At 37.5% G+C, this 23,947-nt stretch overlaps 3 protein-coding genes across 10 annotated transcripts in view; 1 reads left to right on the top strand and 2 right to left on the bottom strand.

The window, feature by feature from the left end:
* LOC143899154 (uncharacterized) overlaps window positions 1-23,947 on the bottom strand; it is a 146,122-nt gene that overhangs the window by 70,951 nt on the left and 51,224 nt on the right. The window lies entirely within an intron of this gene.
* LOC143899034 (thyrotroph embryonic factor) overlaps window positions 1-23,947 on the top strand; it is a 70,216-nt gene that overhangs the window by 1,668 nt on the left and 44,601 nt on the right. The window contains exons 2-3 of one of the 8 annotated variants that reach the window (XM_077408978.1): window positions 19,885-20,441; window positions 21,226-22,071. The exons of 3 other annotated variants lie outside the window; for them this stretch is intronic. In XM_077408978.1, the coding sequence (XP_077265104.1) occupies window positions 21,723-22,071 (349 nt within the window). In that variant the 5' untranslated portion in view covers window positions 19,885-20,441; window positions 21,226-21,722. Of the gene's footprint in view, window positions 1-19,884; window positions 22,072-23,947 lie in introns of those variants that run through there. 4 more of the 8 variants (XM_077408986.1, XM_077409011.1, XM_077409049.1 and 1 more) reach the window with 4 other exon arrangements.
* Window positions 9,026-13,547, bottom strand: LOC143900973 (uncharacterized). The gene is made up of 2 exons (XM_077412812.1): window positions 12,691-13,547; window positions 9,026-11,919 (listed from the first exon to the last, which is right to left on the bottom strand). Exons 1-2 carry the CDS (start codon window positions 12,891-12,893, stop codon window positions 11,397-11,399), a joined length of 726 nt encoding a protein of 241 aa, XP_077268938.1. The 5' UTR covers window positions 12,894-13,547; the 3' UTR covers window positions 9,026-11,396.

The following is a 23,947-nucleotide window of genomic DNA, read 5'->3' as shown; positions in this document are numbered from 1 at the left end:
GAGAAAGATAGAGAGAAAGAGTGGGATAGACGGAGCGAATAGAGAAAGAGCCGAGTCATGGAGGACAACGAGCTTGTGCGTTTGTGCGATCGTCGTCGCTGCGCCGACGCTGTTGGTCTGCCGATTAACCTCGTTTAAGACCCCGTGGCGCACCACGTGATGCTGTCAGCCTTACCTCGCCCCGAAGCAGACCCAACCTACACGCTCGATTCCGCTCCGCTCGGCGGAGCGAGCGCGAAGCGACTAATCTTACGCGACGTGGGGCCGATGAGAAGGCGGAGGAACGTCGGGAAGTCACACGATAGCGTTCTAGCCTATCCCATAAGGGTAGACGCAAAAAAATCGAGATAACTGAATTAAAAGTGATCGATGAGAATTCATCCCGCGAAGTTTCAAACACCTTATCTTCGAAATTAGGGATTGGCCCGAAAAATGTTTTGAATTTTCTTTCTTCCATCCCTTTTCATACGTTTTCACTTCGCGAAAGGAAATAGTCAATTTCTTGAATTAGAGCAAAGACATCTTACAATAATATCTTTTTTCTGTTAAACATGTCTGCGTTGTAATGATAATCAAAAGGATTGATTCTTCAATAATAATGAATAACTCAAGTGGTGTTAATATAAAAAGCTCAAATAGGAAAGAGGGAAAAGATAAACTAAACATTTTTGATCCCTGATTTCAAAGATAAGAAACTCGATTATATATATAATACATATTTCTATCAATTTATTTTAAGTTTTTCATTCATTTTCTTTGAACTTAATATATAGCTAACTTTTTTTATCTTTAATTGCAATCCTAAAAAAGGCGAAAGTCAAACTACTCTAAAATTATCATATCAAAATTATCATCAGTGATATGAAATCAGGGGTACAAAGGGAATCATAAAAATTTGATCCAGAAATCCATTTTGTTATCCATTGAAGTTACTAGTAAGGTTGCAAAGTCAATTACTCTTAATCTATCCATTTTTTTCCGGCTAATTACGGGTCGCATTTTCCAGGAAACGGTGCACCAATTGATGTAAGCTGTAATCAAGTGATGTAATATTTGCAATGCGCAACTCGTTTCGTTACGAGCGATACTAGTTACATAGTCGAATGGGAAGTAACTCGTTATGTTGATTCAGGAAACTGTCCCCAATTTACTACCTCACTGAATCGGATTATTAATGCAATGCAGATTAAATAATTAGTACAAAAACGTGGATGCGTGCGTGCGAGGGAGATACGTCAATCGCTTGAATTCTTTGTTCCGACTCTGGCCGACGATATATTGCATCTTTTCTTCGGTTAGATAACAGCCGAATCACTTTCTCGATTACGCAAAATACGATTATTTGAAGTGGGCTCGAATTATCTCGTTTCGAAGATAAAAACGAACGAAAACAGTAATGCTATTTCTGATTGCTCTTTTTTTTACAAGCACAAGCTCGTTGGATATTATACAGTCGGATCGATGATCGATTAATTTTATTTTTTACGTGTTTACATTATTCTCTATACGATACGCAAAACTTTCGACTCGGAAATAAACTGCCGCTAGAATAATTCGGCCTCGAATTCAATTGGCACTCTGTTCGCGCTACCACGCATTCAAGTTTGGAGGGAAAAATGCGTTCTCGTCGTCGCGATATCTTCTCGCGATAAAAGATACTATGTGGCTGCAAACACGCATGATATATCACGACAGCAAAGCAACGCTTCGCGTTACTTTTTGATACTGCAACGTCGTAAGAATAAATCCTTTCATCCACGCGGTTGTAGCCACGGCGCGGCGACGCGATTCTATTTATTTTCGGTATTACGACATCGCAACGTTAAGCTCTTACAGCGACTTGTATTGTGACAGCGACTGTCACGGCATGTCTCGCATGAAAATGCAATGATTTTTTTTAAATATCTTTAGCATACACAGACTATTATTTTTTTTTTTTACATCGTAAAATGTAATTTCTTTTTTACATCTCGTCACGAGAGAGTGTCTCATGATTCTAAGGTCACATGCCACTTTTTTTACTCTCACGCACAAGTACAAGCTATATGAATATAATAATGAAAAATCGATCATCTATCCGTGCAATCCATGAAGACGCTATAATAAACAAATTTAGTAATTTATATCTGGGAGATAAATTAGTATCTCAAATTCACGATTATGCGCGAAAAGTTGAGCTCCTAAGCGCGGCCTACAGTCAGAAAAATTCACTCGAATTGATACGAATGGGAGTTCAGCTGGGATTTAGTAGAACTTGATGCTCATAGTTTTGAATTAAGATCTACTAGTCTACTGGGCGATATTACATTATGCGGAGACGTGCACAAGACGAGCCGAGACCTCCCGAAGGGCCGAGGCAAACTGCACCTCGTATTTATACCGATCGATATGAGGGATGTAAACGAGAGTAACAGTAGAAGGGCAAAGAGTCAGGAAGGCCCCAGACTTTTCAATTCGTCCAATTACGCTATGTACAATGGCATATCTCCGTTTCTCTATCTTTTGATTGTTCCCACAGGTTCTATCGTGTCTTCACTCGCCGTTTGTCTTTCCTACTGATAATTTTGCCTGGCTCTTTTCCCTCTGCTAACTCACTGCATAATATAAACACTTCTCAAACACATTTATCAATTGTCACCGTAGACGTTAATTAAAATTAATTGAGGGTCAACTTGATCGTCCGTTTCTTTTAAGATCTTGTCTCTAAGCCTCGTAATAATGTTTATCTATTATTAATTATTAATCTACAGACTAAAAATAATGCTAAGGGAATTTTTATTTTCAAATATACCTACATGCAATTATAACACGTAATCGTAAGAAGGACGATCATCCTTTTAGCTCGAATAAGATCGGCATAGTGTTTGCTTCGACTCTATAGCTTATGAGTGATCGATGTCACTTATGGTCACTGTCGCGGACGTCATCGTTAGTGACCCGACGACTGTCGACGACGAGAACGGCAAGCCGGCAAGTAGACGCCGATAAGTCGCGTGCAAAGCGCCGTTTCATTTTTCATTCACTTTCCTTCGATCGATATACTTACGTCGCTCTTCGTACTGTATCGTCTCGTCGTAAAACGGATTATAGATTTACGCATATATTGTCAATAAAATATACGTAAAGCAAATGAATACCTATAGCTTGCTATTATCGTATTACTTATTGTTAGAGTCAATCTTGAGCTATTATTACACTAATGAGTTGTACTAATACTATTTATAATTTTTATTTCTTGCCAAAAGATGAATCTGCGATTATAATAAAATGTTTTCGATAAATATATGTCGATAAAAAAGAAGATACAGTTTTTAATATCACGATTTTTTTGTCTTAACTATCTTTTTCGAGACTATATACTTAGCGTGCCTGTGATATGTGGTCAAAGAAACTATATTCAGCACATGTGTTGCTGTTGCATATGTAATAAAATAAGTATACGGCATAATGTGATAATTCATATTTCATTTTTGAAACCATCAATCATTAACAGTTGAAAATATAATAATTTATGCGTCCGCGAAACGCGACGTTATTTTCTAGTTTCTCGAACACCCTGACCCTCCAATTTCGATCCTCATCATTAATCTAAAAGATATATAAAAAAGAGTAATATTTAAAATCGTTTCTATTTTTATATTAAAGATTGGCTAAGAAATTCTTAATTTAATTAGATATAATTGCATAATAATTTGATAGCTATAACGTCAAGATTATAAATCGTTATCGCAACGATAATAACATCATTTAGTCACATAAATGTTTCCCAAAATATGGAATTGTTTTTTGATGTACTTTTAAAATGAAGACTATGATTTATGGCTTGATAATGGCGTCGAATAGCAAAGACTTTGTATATTTGTTGAGTGTATGTACCTCTCGCGTCTTTAGTAATTTATCGACAGATGAACCGCGTTGAAAGTTTAGCATTGGCATTACGGCCAGTTTCTCTACCGTGGTTCGTGCTCTTTTACAATATGTTGGATGATTATTTTTGGCATGCCAGGACCGTACACGCGTCAATCCGTTTGATGGATAGGCTGGAAGACCAGAAAACAGTACCGGCAACACGAATGTGGCTCGGCCCAGGTCGAGTCACGCTTCGCGTGAGACGCAGTCGAGGAAATAATCCGCGCGATCTAGTATTTAATTTATGTTGTTACCTAAAAAAAAAAGAAAGTGGTAGTATTATACCTCGAAAAAACCTAAGTAACAAGTGGTAGATCTTTATATCTCGAAAAATCTCGAAAAAATTTAAGCAGTAGTATCTTTATTTCCGAAAAATTATAACCCAAGTGATACACGTCACAAAATTATGTTACCTTATCAAAAAGAAGAGTCGCGCTTCAAGTGATCTATTACAATTACAAAAAAGAAATGATATCTCTTTAAGTTAGAGCGCCAATTACAGAGAGAACATGTATATTGCCTCAAAAATAATTGTTGCACTACATTGAAAAATCTTTACATTGTGTCAATTAGAAAAGAATGTATAATAACAATTTTATAAGATTAAAAAATTTTATTTAAATTTAACAAGGGAATACAAGATATTTAAATACAAAGTTATTTACATGTGTATTTTTTAATGGCCACAAAGAATTACAGAAGTAACAGTACAAAATAAAAATATTTTATTAAAATACATAAATTTTTCTTGTAAAAAAACTTGGCGCTGCTAGACCTTTTAAATAAATAAAAACAACAATAAATAAAAATAATTCAGAGAAGAATACAATGGGAGTAATATTAAATGATTATCAGCGTGGATGTGGGAGTGAGTGATATGGGTGTTCGTGACTACGCGTACGGTGTATAATGCGGCTTATAATAAAATATAGAATAACTTTATTAATTTATTTAAAATTTCGAGGTCTAGCAGCGCCAAGTTTTTTTACAAGAAAAATTTATGTATTTTAATAAAATATTTTTATTTTGTACTGTTACTTCTGTAATTCTTTGTGGCCATTAAAAAATACACATGTAAATAACTTTGTATTTAAATATCTTGTATTCCCTTGTTAAATTTAAATAAAATTTTTTAATCTTATAAAATTGTTATTATACATTCTTTTCTAATTGACACAATGTAAAGATTTTTCAATGTAGTGCAACAATTATTTTTTGAGGCAATATACATGTTCTCTCTGTAATTGGCGCTCTAACTTAAAGAGATATCATTTCTTTTTTGTAATTGTAATAGATCACTTGAAGCGCGACTCTTCTTTTTGATAAGGTAACATAATTTTGTGACGTGTATCACTTGGGTTATAATTTTTCGGAAATAAAGATACTACTGCTTAGATTTTTTCGAGATTTTTCGAGATATAAAGATCTACCACTTGTTACTTAGGTTTTTTCGAGGTATAATACTACCACTTTCTTTTTTTTTTAGGTAACAACATATACACTTCTATAACTGTAATTTGCGCCTTTTTTTTACTTTTTTTTAAAAAGGTAATTTTGTGCGGATAACACGTCTTTTTGTAGTATATTACGCATTGTATAAACAGTATGTACAGGATAAAGCTATTTGGAGGTATAATACTACCACTTTGTTTTTTTCGAGGTAACAACATAACAGGGTAACAACATAATACATATACACTATTATGCGTGTACTTGGCGCTCATTTTACCTTTTTTTTAAAAAGGTAATTTTGTACGGATATCACGCCTTTTTGTAGTGTTACGCAACTTAATCTTATAAACAATATATCTTATAATTTCATAAACCGTATATAATACAAGGTATGAAGCTAAAAGTGTTACGGACTATTATTTCTAAAGAAAACAACAATTTAATATTTTGCTCAGTTTTTTAAAAATAATAATCTGTAACCCTTTTAGTTGTACACCTTGTATATATTTTTCAATTTCAACATAAAACATAATCGCAATAAAGCATGATTAATGTTAATAAGTCGTTAACTGTAAAATTCTTTATTTATTTTTATTTGCGTGTCTTACTGAATGTTGTTCGCAACTGTATATGTACCGATATCTTCAGGTATCGATATTTTTGATAATTATTTTTACGTCAGACATAATTTTAATTCATCCAATTTTTATTATGTCTAAACATAATTTTTGTCCAATTTTTATTATGTCTAGACATAATTTTAATTCAGCGATTTTTATTATGTCATGACATAATTTTAATTCTGCCGCTAGGGAAATTTTAAGTCGATTTTTATGAATCAAGCTTGAATTCAATGTTTAGGTGTCCCAGGTTGCCGATGACGAGGTCCACATAGCGCGCTCTATAGTTTTCGGTGTCCAGGTGTATTAATACCTTGAATTTGATGGCCACGTGTTCCAAGTTGCCGATGACGAGGTCCACATAGTGCGCTTCGTAGTTTTCGGTGTCTACATGTATTAATAAATCGAATTCGATATCTACGTGTCCTACATTGGGTGCGTTCAGCCGATACTTTGCTAGCCTAGCAATCGTGAGCAGTCGCTCGTTTTCGCTCGTTTCCTCTTTTTTGACTTACTGGATTAAAAAGAGAAGAAACGAGCAAAAACGAGCAACTGCTCACGATTGCTAGGCTAGCGGAGTATCGGCTGAACGCACCCATTCAGATTTAAAGTTATTAATACACCTAGACACCAAAAACTATGAAGCGCATTATGTGGACCTCGTCATCAGCAACCTGGGACACCTAGACATCAATTTCAAGGTATTAATACACGTAGACACCGAAAACTACGGAGCGCACTATGTGGACCTTGTCATCGGCAACCTGGAACACCTAAACATTGAATTCAACGTACAATTACACCTGGACACCGAAAACTATGAAGCGCACTATCTGAATCTCGTCATCGGCAACCTGGGACACGTGAACATCGAATTCGAGGTATTATTACACCTAGACACCGAAAACTACGGAGCGCGATATCTGGACCTCGTCATCGGCAACCTGGGATACGTAGACACCAAATTCAACGTACGATTACACCTGGACACCGAAAACTATGAAGCGCATTANCTGGATCCCGTCATCGNNAACCTGGGACTCGTGGATATCGAATTCAAGATATTAATACACGTAGACACCAAAAACTACGGAGCGCACTATGTGGACCTCGTCATCGGCAACCTGGGACACGTAGACATCGAATTCAACGTATTATTACACCTGGACACCGAAAACTATAAAGCGCACTATCTGGACCTTGTCATCGGCAACCTGGGATACATAGACATCAAATTCAAGCTTGATTCATAAGAATCGACTTAAAAATTCCCTAGCGGCACTTTCTGCCAAGCATAGAGAACCTACTTTTCCGTTGACTCAATATTTATTATATATATACCTAATTTTTACTTAAATAGAAATCTTCCTCCTGACCGATAAGTTTATCGACCTAATTTTGAAATACGCGCGCGATATCGAAACTGGCGATACCTGCGCCGCCAGCGTCGAAAAAGTGAAAGTGACGTTTCTCTGATAGATCGCGGCGTTAGGAGGAGGAGTATCTTAAAAATAAATTTTCACATTTGGACTTTGCGTCGCAATATCTCCGCTCGTAAGGCACGTAGCGGAATATTATGAGAGAAACCCCCCCCTAATTGGACCCCAAGCTATCGATCAAGCCTACTTAGAACTTGATCCGTTCACTCGTTATCGAGATCTCAACATCTCGGGTACTCGCAACCCGTCGCGTCGCGTAAAAGAGTCACGGTCGGTCTCGCTCCGCGTGTACTTGGCGCGAGACACTACCGTGTCTCTTGATATTTTATGTCAACCATGTTTCAATTAATTTCCACTTTGCACGATTCCTGATAGTTATTATTAATATATTTTTTCATATAATGAAATTTCCATTTAATATATGTCTACTACAAACAGATGTTTTTTTAACAATCTGATAACGCATGTGAAAGATGCCTGATGTTGTTTGGCTATATCGCGTTTTGACAAAACTGGTCGGCACAAGATCATTTTCGGTTTTATTAATATGACGGAGGAAGAAACAATTGGCTCGCGACGCGTGTACCTTTGCAATCGTTTTTTGAGCGACACATAATAGTTATAATAGTGCCAACTTTATGGTGCACCAGATGCCGCCTGGTCGTTCCAAGTTGGCTCCAACATCTGCCATTCGCCGACAGTCGGTTTTCGATGCCGTTTTAAATCGTTCGAACGTACGGAGATCAAGGTAAAGGTTAATTACTTCGTTTCCCGTCGACAATTTGTAGGATCACATTTCGTAAAAATTTAAATCTTGTTGAATTAAAAGAAGTAGACATTGCAGAAATTGATTTTATTGAGATATGAATCCCTAATCTCTTTACGATTATAATAAAAGAAATCTCCTATTTTTCCTTATTTTCCTTATTTTATCTTGACAAAATTAATTTAATGTTTTAAAAGGAATTGAAGCATATTGCAATAAATTTTGTTTTATCGCACGTAGATGAAATATTTGGTAAAACAATCACTCGTAATTTTAAATATTAAAATGTTTCACGGAAAGATTTCTTATCCATTCTTCTAAATCCTTCAATTTTTTGCAAAGACAGAGCGGCAATGATGTTATATAACGGTCAAACAATTATTCCCGAAATTATTTCTTATGTATCATTATTATTACCCGCAGGCCAATTGGAGAGATTATTTGCCGAGCCTTGTGCATCTCTAACTTCAAGGTCTCTCGCGATATCTGCGAGTCTTGAGAAGCGTTTAGCACCGCGCGATTTCGCTCGTTAGCACATGTCACTCGATTTTCGCGCGTTGAGGTACTCATCTGCGAAAACTTTTTTAATGGTGTCAAAATATTTGAAAATATAGAATGTTTTGGAAGAGTCAATTTCCGACGTATATCTGTTGTAACCTTAACAAGAATTTCCTAATTAATAGCAAACGATAACCTTAACTTATCCTGTTATTCAATTCTTCCACGCCTTACACGAGTTAACCGAGATTTATCTCGCTAGGAAGTCGTTCGCGGAACAATAAACTTATCAACGGTGGAACGTTCCAGTTTCAACGGGTATTAATTTAGATAAGTCTTAGGGTTCCTATATAACAGGTAAACTTGGCGCGCGTTAAAGATGTGAGTTTTAAGTAAGAGATTATTACGAGATATTAAATCATCTACCTCAGTTTAAAAGATAATACGTTAGTAAAAATCGATTAATATCCCCATTATTTGATCGATCTGCGATTTTTTTACAAGACGATCTTCATCTACAACTATAGTTAAAGATTCGGGCTGAGGCCGATCGCTCGTGGCCTGGCGTGGCCTCCAAGCGGGTACCGCTTTTCTGGCAACCCGCCAGAACTTATGCCAGGTTTCAACATACCGGCCGACATGAGTATTTTCGGTTTCGCGGCGAAACGACGACGGTCTGTCTCTCTTTCTCTCTTTTTCCGCGTCTCTCTATCTCGTCCCTCTTCCGATACGCTTCTTTAAAGGAAAACGAAGGGATGATCTCTCCGTTATTAGATTAGCAAGTAGACGAATGGTTTCGTCGGACAACTTTACCAATTAGTTCGAAATCAGTTAGTTCAATCCTCGATGCTGCAGTACGGAAGTTTTGTTTATTATTCTCATCGCTCTATATATCATCGAAGATTGAACTGAAATTCTACTGATTTTCGGACCCCTCCTCTACTTACAATTAAACACTTGTCGAAACACAATTGCAAATGTTTAATTAGCGTTCGGTACGATGAATATGGCGACAATGTGTGATTAGTCTCGTGATAAATCGCTTTCATCGCGCCAGTATATGTCATTTAATTATCATTGTACCGACGGGATATATTATCGTACACAATCAGTCTTTGGTAGACCTAGTTTCCGCGAGATCGCTCCGAGAGCTATTTTCTCTACATTCGCGGCATGTAAAAGAGCGGCAAGCTCAAATAGCGATAATTTATAATATCGTTATTCGTTAGAAACAATAATAACTCTTCTAAAATATATTTAGCTTTCTATCGATAGACAAGCAATTAATAACTGAACTAATGCAGAACCGTTTATTAACGATCCCGTAAGTCGACATAAAAATTATGTTCTGTATTGATCATCGTCGTCCGTTAGTCAGTCTGTCAATAATATACGAAGAAAAAATTAACTATACAAGTCGCACAAGTACAAGTTTTGGAATGTGAAGCCTTAGTATCGAAATATCGAGGCTTTCGTGGAAGTCTTACGTTGGAAGTCAACGTAAGTATGCAGCGGATTATAGAGATAAAAATTGCCTTATCAAATTAATCTTGCAATAATTATACCGGCGTCCGATATTGCGTATAAACAAAATAAAGAGGATTGCCTCTCGGTCGGTTTTAGTCATTTGAACCAAGATTTCTTACATCACTGAATGTACGTTCTTTTGAATGAGATAAGCATAATTAATCAATATATGATAATAATGTTCAATAATCCTACCCAAGATAACCCTCACGCGAGTTGCGGTAATTGACGATTTGAATTAAATTCGGTGAATGCACAGGCATAAATATGTAAACTCGATATTCAATTTGGTAGAATATATATGACGTTTTAGGATCGCGTTCGAAATTATTGGCTGAAATTATGGGAGGCCGATCCTCCCGCGGAATAATTTTATGGAACCTAAATTCGCTATCTATATCCGAAAATGCTATCCGGGAAAGCAGATATAGATTTGGAACTCGTCAAAAGAACCTGTCTCTAAAATATCGTCAGCTCGTTCTCGAACGTAATTTGCATACGCGTCGCACACGCATGCACTTATCATTCACAGCTGGCGACGCGACGCGACGGGGCAAAACACCGCTGCGATCCGCCGCGCCGCGACGCGTCTTGCGTCTAGTCCTAGAGTTGCTAGGCGAAATAGTCACGAGGTGCGCGCATACATGCGTGTGCAGACTCGTCATTAGCGCGACTATCATTAGCCGGCAAGGCCGCGTTCAGGGCTGTCGACAGATGCCACGGACCCCTGCGTTCAATGCGTCTGTTTCTCAGGAGGCTCGGATTTCACGCTGTGAGGCAGACAGCGTAATTTCGATTAATCTCACGATCGTGTTTCTTTCCCTTGCAATGTTACGGTGCAAGAATTAAAAATAAGTACGTCCGTATGGAAAGATAATTGTAATAATTAACATGGCGTACACAAAATTCCAAAATAAAAGAGTACATATAAATACACAAGATGTCAAAATTTGTGTAGAAATGTAACAGTACGCTATTGCGGACACATCTGAGCAATCATAATATAATTTTATATATCTGTGAAATTAAATTTTTATACTTGGAGATACTTTGTACCGAATATAAACAAGTGAATAATTTCTTTACTGTGATCTACGTATACACATTATTTCCTTTTTTCTTTCTGAAAAAAAAGTATCGTTATTTTTCCTTAATTTCTAAATGTCATCGGACGTTTATCATATTCTAGGATTGAGAATTCTGAGGAGAGTTTTGTGAGTGCCGTTCGTCTGAATATTCGGATAAGATAGAAGTTTCGCTTTTGTGAGGATTCTCGTCTTTCCTGTCGGCGTCGTTCCTCTTCGGCTCCGGAAACATCGCCTCCATTTCTATCTCGCCGAGATCAGCGCGTGTTCTAGGTCTTCCTTGACTTCTTCCTCGACTTCTTCGACTTCTTCCTACTCTTCTTCTTCTTCTTCTGCTTCGTCTTCCGCTAGGCCTCCTTCGACGCCTTCGAGAGGGACGTCTGCCTCTTCTCCGGGCGCGTGACGTTCTGCGATATTTGCGGCTTCTTTCTCTTCTTCGTCTTTCTTTTTCTCTTTTTTCTCTTGCTTCTCTAGCTCTTTTTTGCCTTGCTCTTTTAGCTCTCCTTTTCTTTCGTATGCCGAATCGCCAAGGTTGCGCTGGACAAGGTTCCATCACCCCGTCACCTGTGCCATTCCCTAACGAGAGCTGTCCGAGGTAGTCGCGATTGCACGAATAGTATCCTCTGAGAAGAATGTCGGTAGAATGTTTCAGTATCACAATAATCACTATATCTAGCGTAAATTATGACAAATTACTATATACAATCGCCTTCGCATTCAATGTCCTAAAACTTTTGTCGTAAATGAATGAAATACATGTGCCGAGGAATAGTTTACGTCACGCGGCAGAATTCTCTTTTTAAATAGATATGCTTATTGTTAGTTACTCAGCAATTTGGAGGTCAGACTTAAAGTCTTTTTAATGACTAAATTAAGTGTCTTTATCACAATGCATATATTACATTACGTTACACCATCCTCGCAAGATGTGACACAACGGTTATTTGATCAAGTGCAGGGAACATTGTGTGGTCGACGCGATCAAAATATTTTTTTACGAAGTGGGTCACGTATCGCCCTCGTAATCGTGACTTAATCTATTGCGCTTTATTTTTGACCCAGCGGCTTTATCATTGGCATTGATAAGCGAGTTTTTCGTAGTGCAGAGTGCAGAAAATATAACATCGTACGTTCAATGTATTACGCTTAACGCCTCTCCCGTAATTTATCACAATTCTCGAAAAGTCAAAACGTACAACTTAACTTTCAAAATATACCTTCTGCCCGAATAAATAAGAGTTTAGTTTACTATCATCGTTTAACCAAATATATTAACGGAACGTAAAAATTTGTTGTAATCTTGGTGTAACGAGCTTTAAATTAAATACGACAAATAAGATTACTGGAATCGTTTAATTATCGATAATTAATGGGAATTTGCGTCAAATTCATACCCTTTCGAACGCTTAAGAATCCCATAGGATAATCCGCGTCGTAAAGCTAATTGGACTTGCCGCCTGGTCTCCTCGCTAGGAACATTGTACTCCTGGGAAATATAGTTGCTAATTTCCCGCGATCTCGAACCTTGCACATCTTGCAGCCTACGTATAGCGTTTACAACCAGGGCCTCGACCTTTGGAGTCCGCCTACCAGGCATGTCTACTAATTTTAACAATTATATTCTTTACTATACCTTGTATGCACAATTGCGTCATCTTGATAAGTTCTATTACCGATACTATTACTCATCAAAGATCACGTGCGAAACCGGCGGAAAAGTTTTATTATTCGCACATAAATATGAAAATTTCATTGAAAGAATTTGTATATATGAAGATCGCGTAACGTAAAGACTTAATGACGTCTTAAGGGTCTGCTTAGATGTAGGAATGTCTACCTGCGTTGCGTAGAATATGGCGTAGGAATGTATTTAATTATACTTTCTTTCCGAGAATACGTATCGCAATCCATCAGATACGAACGGCACAATAAATTATATACTTTGAATTATTTTAAATTTCCTGCATTTTTTTACCGATATAATTCGAATTCGGCACGCGAAATTTTCATTGATTTCAACAAAACGGTATCCAAGGGGAATGATCGTCATTCTCGTCGATGATCATGTTTTTTTTATATCATTGTTTTTCTCGATTTTTTAAATCGAAAATATCGAAATCGCTATAGCTATAAAAACGCAATAAATGAATGAATCACGAACTATATTATGCATTGTACTGAATACTAACTGCATAAAATATTCTGAAATGTTTTTGTAGACTTCATAATAAAAGCTTCCTCGCTTTCAAGAAAAAAATCGCAAATTTTGAATTATTTCGCGCTCAGCATATGCTCTTTACCGGTTTCCCTTGAACTTCGTTCCTGCCTATCTTACGTTGACTTGTAATCGGACTTACAATCAAAGTACGGTAATGAAAGTCTTCGCCGAGGCGAATAAATTACGATCAAATCGGATATATGCTTAATGAGTAAAATGTTTCGAGTTCGTTAGCAATCGACGCACTTAAATCAATATTTACATTGTCAGTCTGATAACAGCAAAAAAATCATTGAAATAAATTATATAATATATATTATGCATTTTTTTTTCAACGATAGAAAATGAGTTATTCTACGAGTCAAATTATTTGTATTGATTCTAAATAAATTATATATATTGTTTAATTATATTATACGTTACTCTGATTTCCGAATTTTAGATTATTGGACTCTTAAAGTTCCAGATATAAAACAGCTTTTCAATCATATTTTGTACTGATTTAGTTCTATTATTTAATTTAATCATGCATTTAGAATAAATTTTAATTAGTGACATAAAGCCATTATTGTTATATAGGTAAGAAAAAATATTGTACCAAAATGTCTATTTGTAGCGAGCATTTTCACTCTTTCATTCTCTTTTTCCCTCGCTCTTTTTCTGTCGCTATCTCGAACAGAAATAAAACAGCGCAAAATGGCACCATCAGAGTAGCATGTCAGACGTTTGCGCCGTGACAGCTCGGAATTCTTTTCTTATACACCTTTGTAAATATATAGTTCTCTTCCGGATATTTGAATCTCCTGATCAAAAGGCGATGCCGGACTCTCTATATTAGCTATATTATTATTTTCTAATAAAATATATCAAAATTGATTACCGATATATTGTATTTTTCGCGTAAAATATAGTTGACATGACACACACAAACACGTATCTTATTTTAGAAATATATTATTATGTGAATTTAAGCGGGATCAAAATTTATCTATGTATAAGGATTTCGTGCACAATTTGTACAATTGGGAACGCACATGTTTAAATTACCAGTCGATTTTCTTATATATTACACGATATATATTAGTACAATAACGAAAGGTATGCCTGTCTTATCACGGAAATCGATGCGACTTATCATCTTATCGATGGTGTTGCAATTACGAGGATTGGCAGATATAATATGCTTTATTAGACTTATTTATATTGCAAATGCGATCAAAGTTTGTTAAGTATGGTCGACTGATTTCTAAAGTATTTGCAATAACATTGTCAATATCGTGAATGATTTATCGTTATGTATCATTTCACTACAAAAGAATAAATATGCATCGCTTCAAGCGCGTGTCCATTGATGTGTTGTTCCTTATACAAAGTGTTTGTACATCAATATTACCACGCTTTCTTTTCATTTTTGTGTAGATTGTTTGTAGAATTTAAAAACAATATTCTCCACTAAAAGCTTTATAAACAGTATACTTTTTAATTATCTTGTTTCAACATTTAATAAAAAAAATTTGGCGTTTAAAAACCAGAAATTAAAATAATCTTGGAACAGTCTTATTTTACTAGAAAAATTATTTCACATAATTCTAAAATGTATTTCCTTATGTTTCACATTGCAGTTTTTTAATTACTATTGATGCCTCGAGAAGGCATTTCGTTAAAAAGGAGCTTAATACAAATTGTCCCAAGAATTTCTACATGAAAAAAAATGGGAAAATGGCTATTTCGTATATAGATATTCTTGTACTCGTATAACGTTATTTTCAAATCTCGTAAGCTGACATTCAAAAATTAAATTCGACTCGAGATGAATGACGAAAGATCCTTCGGTAAATCACGTTAGAGTAAGTTCCCGCAGAGTGCAGCACGGATCACATATAGACTCTGCCGGCATCTGGTATCGCTTCAAGGGAATTGGTTTCGCCAAAAGCCCGTCATTGATACCCATGTTCACAAAGATAACGCAGAAATCGTCAATGCCTGGGCCTGATAGCTTCCCTGCAACTCCTTTTTTATCCTACTTTCGATAATAATATTATCTAATTTAAAAATACCTGCGATAATATTAAAATAAAAACTTATACATTCTGAAAAAAAAAAAAAAAAAAAACTATGAGAAATAACTATATAATATAATAATAAATGCACGCAACGAAAGGTCGTGACAATTGTATTTTTCAGCACACATGGAGGTATATGAGAAGGAAATTATCTATAAATTGCCAGAGAAACGATATACACATATGCGTTTTCCAAGCATTCACCTGCGCGTGCAAGGGCACCGGACATACGGATCGCACACATAAGCGTTGCAGACCATCGATGTCTGTGTACTGCGCGTTTGTCACACGCGACACACACGCGCGTTCCCGTGCAAATGATGATTACTGCCGGTGTATCAATGTTATGTGCTCAATAGCGATGGAAACTAGTTCCAGTAAAAATTTTACCATATCTGCGCTACTTATAGTTGCTTATACTTTTATAATATAATTTATTTAGATACGTTTAGATTTTTAAGTGATAAAAGTGTCGAGACAATGTGAAGTGTAGATATAATGATTAGAAAATAAATTCTATGTACGTGTTCCAAGTACACTCCAGAGATAGTAATCATCGTACACTAGTAAATGCCGAGTTGTCTACGCGCAAGATATACAAGTTCTCCAAACTGACAAGAATAGCAGAGAGTTAATTTATGAAATAGGAAATATTTTTACTATTTCAAGACGCACGTGTATAAGTGCACGCCGTTAACGTGTGTCCATTGTTAGCATTTTCGACCTTGCGGCACGCGAGAATGTGCACGGGGAACAATCGAGACGGTCAAGGAGAACTTATACTGAATAATAATCAGCTGCGCGAGAGAGAAAATGATTGCGCTTGCCTATGAATGAAAAGAAGGAAGCCATGAATTTCTGATTACCGTGCACTTTGTACCGTTTCGGAGCGGAGATCACAAATAATAATGTGTCGTCCGTAGACAAGAAAAAATCTTTACCATAATCGTATCGTCACTTCCTGGATTTTTGTGACGAAATCGTAACGATCATGGAACAGAGTCTCCAGAAAGAAAAAAGAGATTACATCCTAATCACTATGCCCGAATGTCCGGTGTCTCAAAAATATTGTACAAACTTTGTGAAAATTAATGGATGCCGGAAGAAATCTCGCAGGGGTGATAATATTGATAAAAGTATCATTTGTAAAAATATCGCGACAGATGCATTGCGCGCCGGATATTTTCTCTCTTTTCAAAAATTCAGAAAATTCTTGGGTGGCCCGGATGCTCTCTCCGCGAGCTTATTAATATCAGGTGCGCGAGGATTTAGAGCATAATCATCGCGCGCCTCTTACGAGGTTATTATTGCTTTAAAGATGGATCCATTATATCGAGGCGAGCCGGCTCGACGCGGCCGAGCGAAAGTGCCTCGGCCGCATAAATGTCGGGCCGACTCGGCCGGGGATCGACCGAGAAGGTGGCTTAACGAATGTGGAGAGATCGGTGAACCGGAAGCGAAAGGCGCGCGCAGCTTCACGATTCGTTTGGTATGACGTATAACATAAGATCGTCAGTCTCCCAGCCTTTAACGCTTCGCGGAACTAGAAATCTGTTTTTCACGCTCGAACCGCGCGAGCTTTGTTCACGCATCTTTATATTGTCATGCGTGCGAATGAGAATTTCCTTTTTTTTTTTTTAAATCGCATGCCAGATGCCAGATAGAGTTTAATCCTGGAATATTATATATTATAGTAGGAATATACTAGTAGACGAACTGTGAAAAATCGTCCGACGAACATAAAACGTAACGCTAATTATGCCAACGAATGAAAGATCTAATGATAAATTAATATACAATATAATATAGTAGTTAAACCTAATTTCGAAGATGAGGTATTTTCTCACGTAATTTTTTTTTTGTTGTAACACAATCATTATATTTCTTTTTTCCGTGAGATCCCGATGAACTGAACTGGATCGATCTTTTTGTTTTAACGTAACATTTTTATCGCGTTCACATTCATCGTGAGAAATATCTGTTTCCACGTGTGTCGATTAAAAAGGTAATTACTACGTTACGCTTGCGATGCAACGCGACCTTCGGTACTGTCGACGAGCCGGACACGGATGTTCCTAGGCGCGTCCGCACCGAGATTGCTGCTCTGACGCGCTCTTTCGCGCTCGTAATTTTACGACGAGATCGTCCCGGGACAGATCTTTGTTTTTTTACGGGGATAATTCCGGCGTTTGAAAATTGGAAACGCGATATAAATGGAACGTGACCTCTAATAACTCGGAGATACCCGGGATGCTATGGAAAATTGACATCAGAAACGGCGCTCACGTGCGCTCTTATTAGATGCAGCGCGATTCACGTGGCGTAACACGTGAACAGGTAGCTCCGCGACGGGAATTTCTGCCGAGGGTGGCTTCACGGGGGTGGCACGACTATAGGTGGGGATCGTTAAATGCGAAGTAAACGCGTGAAAGGGGTGAGAGAGGTGGTTTGCCCTCCTTAGCTTTTAGTCACAATTTAGAAATAATTGCGCAATTATTACGGTGCGAAATATTACAAAGTAAAAATCTTAAACATGCCATATTGACCTAAACTTTTTGAAACGAACCTTACGCGATGTTATTACTGTCACAATATCTATATATTCTTGTCAGTGACCGAGTGCAAGGGTCAGTTGCATTTTTAGAGACTAGTTTAATCCATCGACTTTTTGATCGGCTATAAACTGAGGGAAGTTTCCTCTCGCGATCACAAACAAGCACTCTGACAAATTCTCTGTAAGATCTAAAAATTAAATAGATCCCTAATCTTCTATTCGAGTATGTCGAGACGCGCGACAAGTTGTGCAAAGGCGAATTGTTGAGCGAGTCGCGATACAGCGACGACAATAGAAGCGATGAGAGAATTACCTCATGCGTGGCAGAGGCGGATGGACTATGGGGAATCGCCAGATCAATTTATATTTTAATCGTCCCGCCCGCACGGGAGAGGCGAGGGAGGCTTTTATCTGTCGCATGGCAGACGATGGCCCATCCGACCCATCTGCCTCAATCATCGATCGGAGAAGAAACAAATGCGGCACCACGCACGACAGAGTCGTAGTCAGCCTACGCCGATCTCCGGGTCTAAGCATCAACGTCTACCGGGATACGATCGTCGCTCGACCGGAAAATACAAAGGGATATGCGCGCGACGTCCATAGGTAGCTCGGCGTTGCTGCAGTTGAAGGATCGGTTATGGGCGAAGAGAAGAATGCTCGTTAACCTAACGGTTCGGACAGCTCGTAATAAACACCGTGTATACTTAACGCTAAATTCGATGGAACTGATAGAACAGAATCTTCTAGCAAGATGAATGAAGATCACGCGATTATATTCAATGAAAGATAATAAACGGATTATGAATCTCTGATTCAATCGATTTTAATGTCACGAAAATTCCATATCATCTTTTTCTCGAGTTTTGATATTAAATATCTTGCCAATTAATATCGTCAAATTAAAATTCTATTTACAGGAGTAAATTAATTCAGAGCCTATCTGTGTAAGTTTCGAATGGATCGAAAATCTCATTGGAAATCAATACGTGCAAATTTGTGGGCACCCTGTATTATATACTCGATATTTATCACTGACTACTACTGAATGCGTGTATATACATACGATGCTTATCTATGAACGGTCGGCGCTGGGGCGCGCGCGATGCAAATGCAATGTCAGGTGAAAAGAATAAGAAGTTAGAAGCGGGAGAAATTCCGGAGACGCGGGCGATGTATGCACGAACGAACGTACGAGTACGTTGACCTGAAATGACCTGACCTGCGACAACTCAACGTGTCCGATGATAAACTATACCATATGTCAAAATAATCTCATGCGTGGATTATCGATACACCGATATATATAGGAACGTTAAACGTTATGCAATGACTATAACGTTGCATCGCTTTTACATCAATGGAAGTATGCAAGCAATCTGATAACGTCTACTTCTGTTACTATACCTATTTTACTACATATAATCCAAGAGGTTTAAAATATCGCTTTTACATTAATGGAAGTATGCAAGCAATCTGATAACGTCTACTTCTGTTACTATACCTATTTTACTACATATAATCCAAGAGCTTTAAAATATCGTTTCTAAAAATAGTACAACATATATAAAAATAGTATGTTAAAGTATTTCACGATTTAAAAGATATATTGTTGCGTCCACCGCGCGATTATAATTTTAAACGAGCACTATATTCGTGTCGAAGGGAAAACAAACCCTTATTTTGGGTACGTTTACCGTTCACCTGTATTCATTTGTCGGCTTGGAAATTAACGTCGCAGTGCTCTTTCCAGAAATACTCGAGTGGGGTTGTGGGCGAACACGTGACTGGGAAACGTGCCTGCCGATGCACGTGGACCCGGGCACATCCCCCGACATTGGCCGCCGACGCGCCTCGTGCCCTCAACCCTCTTTCGTTTCGAGGTGGAGGAAAAGCTTCCGCTCGTCTCAGTCATCACCCGAGTCTCTTCGGGTTGCGTGCGTACGAAATTGCATCGACGATCATCGCGACGACGCGCTGCGAGTCTTTCCTCTCCGCGGACTAAAACGACCGGATGCATCCGTGCGCGTAAATCTACCTGCAATTCTTTTCTTCGAGGTCGCGATTGCGATCGCACCGATTCGGGCCGTGACGCGAGAGTGACAATCGATAGATTCAGGCACTTCGAGGAAGCTGACCGAATTCGCGCAGCAACGCGACGAGTTTAATCCACGGTTGTGGATCGTAAAACGCGAGATCGATCGTAGCGGAGGCTTCTCTTTTCGTGGAGATAATCGACAATCACGGTGGAGCGTAACTCTTATTCCCTCGTCTCATCATGATTTTCCTCATTTTACGCTGCACTCGCCCGTAATACATTCGCCGTCTTAATCGCGCAATAGCATAAAAGAAAATAAATGTCTACATTTCCTCATCTTGACGAGATGTGGAGTTTCGCTTATTTTTTACGTGACGTATGAAATGTATGCGAAATGTTAATGCAAAACTCATATAGTTTCGTGTGATACACTATTACGGCGTTCTTGATAGCTAAACACTCATAATTTCCATTGACTTGATTAACGTAAAAGAAATCAAAGATATGTATATTTGATATGTTTTATCTCGCTTGCTTTCATCGCTATGACGTAACTACTACCATATTTAAGAAAGAGATTAGCGATTGGCGTGTCATGAAATACTTTCACACTTTCGCTTTATATGCTTCGAGTGACATAATCAATTTTGAAAAAATTTCGAATTATATTATTTACATATTATTTATATAATAAATGTGAGCACATGTCATTTAAAAACAAAGGTCTATAATATATCTCCATTGATTATTTTTACTTTGTCTATTTTTTTCTTTTCGAATATTTTTACGAAATTAGTGTGTGAAAGGAATAATAAAAAGTTACTGATGGTATGGATTCTACACGAAGAGAAAAACTATGCAAATATAATGTTTTGCTCTCCTTTTCATGTATTCAAGTTGACAAAAAGTTTTAGAGGGATTATTATATTCAATTTAACCTATTTATACTCTGCTATTGTTCACGAGGTCGGATGAAATATTACGGAGAGTACATTTGTATGACTATTTACACGAAGGAGTACTTTCAATCCGTTAAATTCTGTGTATCGTCTGCAGGATTTGTAGACAATTCAATGGCAATCTGCGAAATGCGAAAAATTGGACAAAACAAATATGATGCTAATTTGTGGAAAATTTAGAAAATTATAAATATATCGTGACAAACGATTGGAACGACAAAAGCAAATCGTTATTAAATCATCAACGAATTATTTCGCAATGCGAGCTCACTGAAAATTAATATCAACTTTGCAATATCAATTGCAAAACGAAATAAATAAATAACAATTAAAGGTAAATATACTTTACTTAATCGATAAAAAAGTTATTCCATTATGTCGGAAAGTGAGTAAATAACAAGCGAAATTAATGGAATCAATTTGGTGATCAATTTGGTGGAATTTGACGAAACGATAGCGAATTATTGAACGCAAGTCAAAGTCTGGCATGATGTCGATTCTGCTTTGAATAGCGAGTGATTGTGCGAAAACTATTCAGACCTAATATACCATACAGCACATCCGATAAGAAAAAAAGGTACTATCGAATCCAGAATGGATTCCTGCGGCTGGACGCGAATGGGGAACGAGGATGGTGAGGGGATGGCCGGTGCAGACGCGACCGCCTCTTGGCAGCAATGTTACACTTGGTGCACGCCGTACTCGCATCCGCACCCCCACCACCACCACCTGCATCATCCCCGTCAGTATCAGGGTAGCCAGTATCAGCAGCTACCGGGAAGCGCCTCCGCTACGACAAATGCTTCCACCCACTACCCATCCTCCCAGCAGCATCATCTGCAGCTGCAAAACACCCAGCCGCCGCCTCTGGACCAACAGCAGCACCTTCACCCTATTAGAGCACAGGGCGGGCTCAGGAAAGCCGTTCCTTATGACGGACCAGGTATCCAATTCGCGTGCAACGCATTAATTTTGATAATATCGATCCATTTCGTAATAAAAAAAAAAAAACGAGGCAATTTTATAAATTGTCTTGCTATGAGACAACGATTTGATACTAAGACGCGGAACTTGATTACATTTTTACAAAAATTTTCTCCGTTCTTCTCTTCTTCTCCTGGGTATTCCAAATACCTCTCCTTTGGGAAGAATTTCCGAAATTATGTAAGTACTCCGGTTTGATCGTCACGCGATACGTCAATCACTAAATGGATCAATCTTATCGAAAGGATTAATATACCTCATCGGTTTCGAGGTGGCCTGCTCCACGCATATCCTAAATATCATCTCGATTATAATATCATCCTTTTATAGACTTCTTATAGACTTTGTAGATTTCGATGCTATACCCAAGAGGTTCGCGTTTCTTCGTTGCGAGTTTTATGATACCCGTCTTTTGTCGATAATACGAAGAATGAAGGCAAAGAAAGATTCTATGGTTTATGCTGCCACAATGAAAGAGACTTAATCGAAAATAATATTTACTCGTCGCTACTACCGACATCTCGCGCACTTGCACCCTTACGCTGACTTCCTATCGATGGGTGTTACTCAAGATGATCCAATTTTCTAAAGACGATAGCGAGCGATTATAATAATGAAAGCCTTATAGCTGCGAGCGGGGAAAACGTATCACGCGACATAAGACGTGCATGTGTGAATTTTACCAATTAACTTCTACAATAAACGCAAAAGGAGCAATATTTATGTAGGACTATTTATGCAGTTGCACGAGTTATATACTTCGCAACAATACGATAGTTTTACTGCTTATAAAATAGTAAAAAGATATTAAGATGGAAAAAAATCCAATTTCGTGTCACCTCTGTAAATCCTTTACGTCTTCGTTAATAAATCGTAAATGACAAATTCGCGAATTAGACGTTTCCGTCGCCGCATGACAGCGGCGTCGGAATGGCGAACATGCCGAACCAATTTTTCCGGACACACGTTTGCGTAATGCGTTTCACGACGAAAGGGATTTACCACTCCACGAAAGCTCTCGCAAAAAGGCAAGAAGAAAGAGAAGTTGCCCACGCAACCATCGGTAAATAGTCCACTGAATTATTCATGGGAATCTGTTGCTTCCATCTAAACGGCTGTACCGCCTCGCGATGCGGATTTGTTTAACCAAAAGATGTATTAGAGAAATAAATTGACTTATTGAGATAGAGACTCAGTGAAGTAGATATTTTCAAAGCCTATATCGTTCCTTTTTCACTTATTAATTTTGTGTCCAACTATCAAACGTACATTTATGAAATAATTATGTGTAGCAGTACAAATATTTAATTGTTTTAATTAAACTTTTAGCTTCAAATATATCAACGCTTGTGCTTGTAACATAAATTGTGAGAAATAGGAAATTGATAAATTATAATGCAAAGTTTAATATGATTAACAGAATAGAATCTTAGCTGTGAATAACAGCATTATAATGTGATTCTTTGTAGAGATGACGCATTCCAGTGACATCATTAAAATTGCACATACACACACTGTAATTATACTCCTTTGTTAGTATTTTCCGTCATGCAGCGCGCTCACACTTTTCGTACTTATTGTTAGATGAACGTATTATTTATTCATGACACTCTCATATAAATTATTAATCCATTTACCGCCTACCTAATGAAACATAAACTTCTTTCGTGTCTTTTACGATGTGTTTAATCTATTTGATTCAGGAGCGGATAAGTACTTGTCGCGGCCTGAAGCTAATAATTTATAAAATCTCCAATGCGGAGATGTTCTAAAAATGTATACAATTTACAAAAAGTGTACACATGTATACAAAAAGAATTGAAAAATGTAAATAA

The sequence above is a fragment of the Temnothorax americanus genome, unplaced genomic scaffold (assembly GCF_048541705.1).
Source record: "Temnothorax americanus isolate GAGA-0224 unplaced genomic scaffold, ASM4854170v1 Scaffold10, whole genome shotgun sequence".
Classification (NCBI taxonomy): domain Eukaryota; kingdom Metazoa; phylum Arthropoda; class Insecta; order Hymenoptera; family Formicidae; genus Temnothorax; species Temnothorax americanus.
The sequence above is the reverse complement of the archived record's forward strand: the minus strand, read 5'-3'. Positions and strand labels throughout refer to the sequence as shown.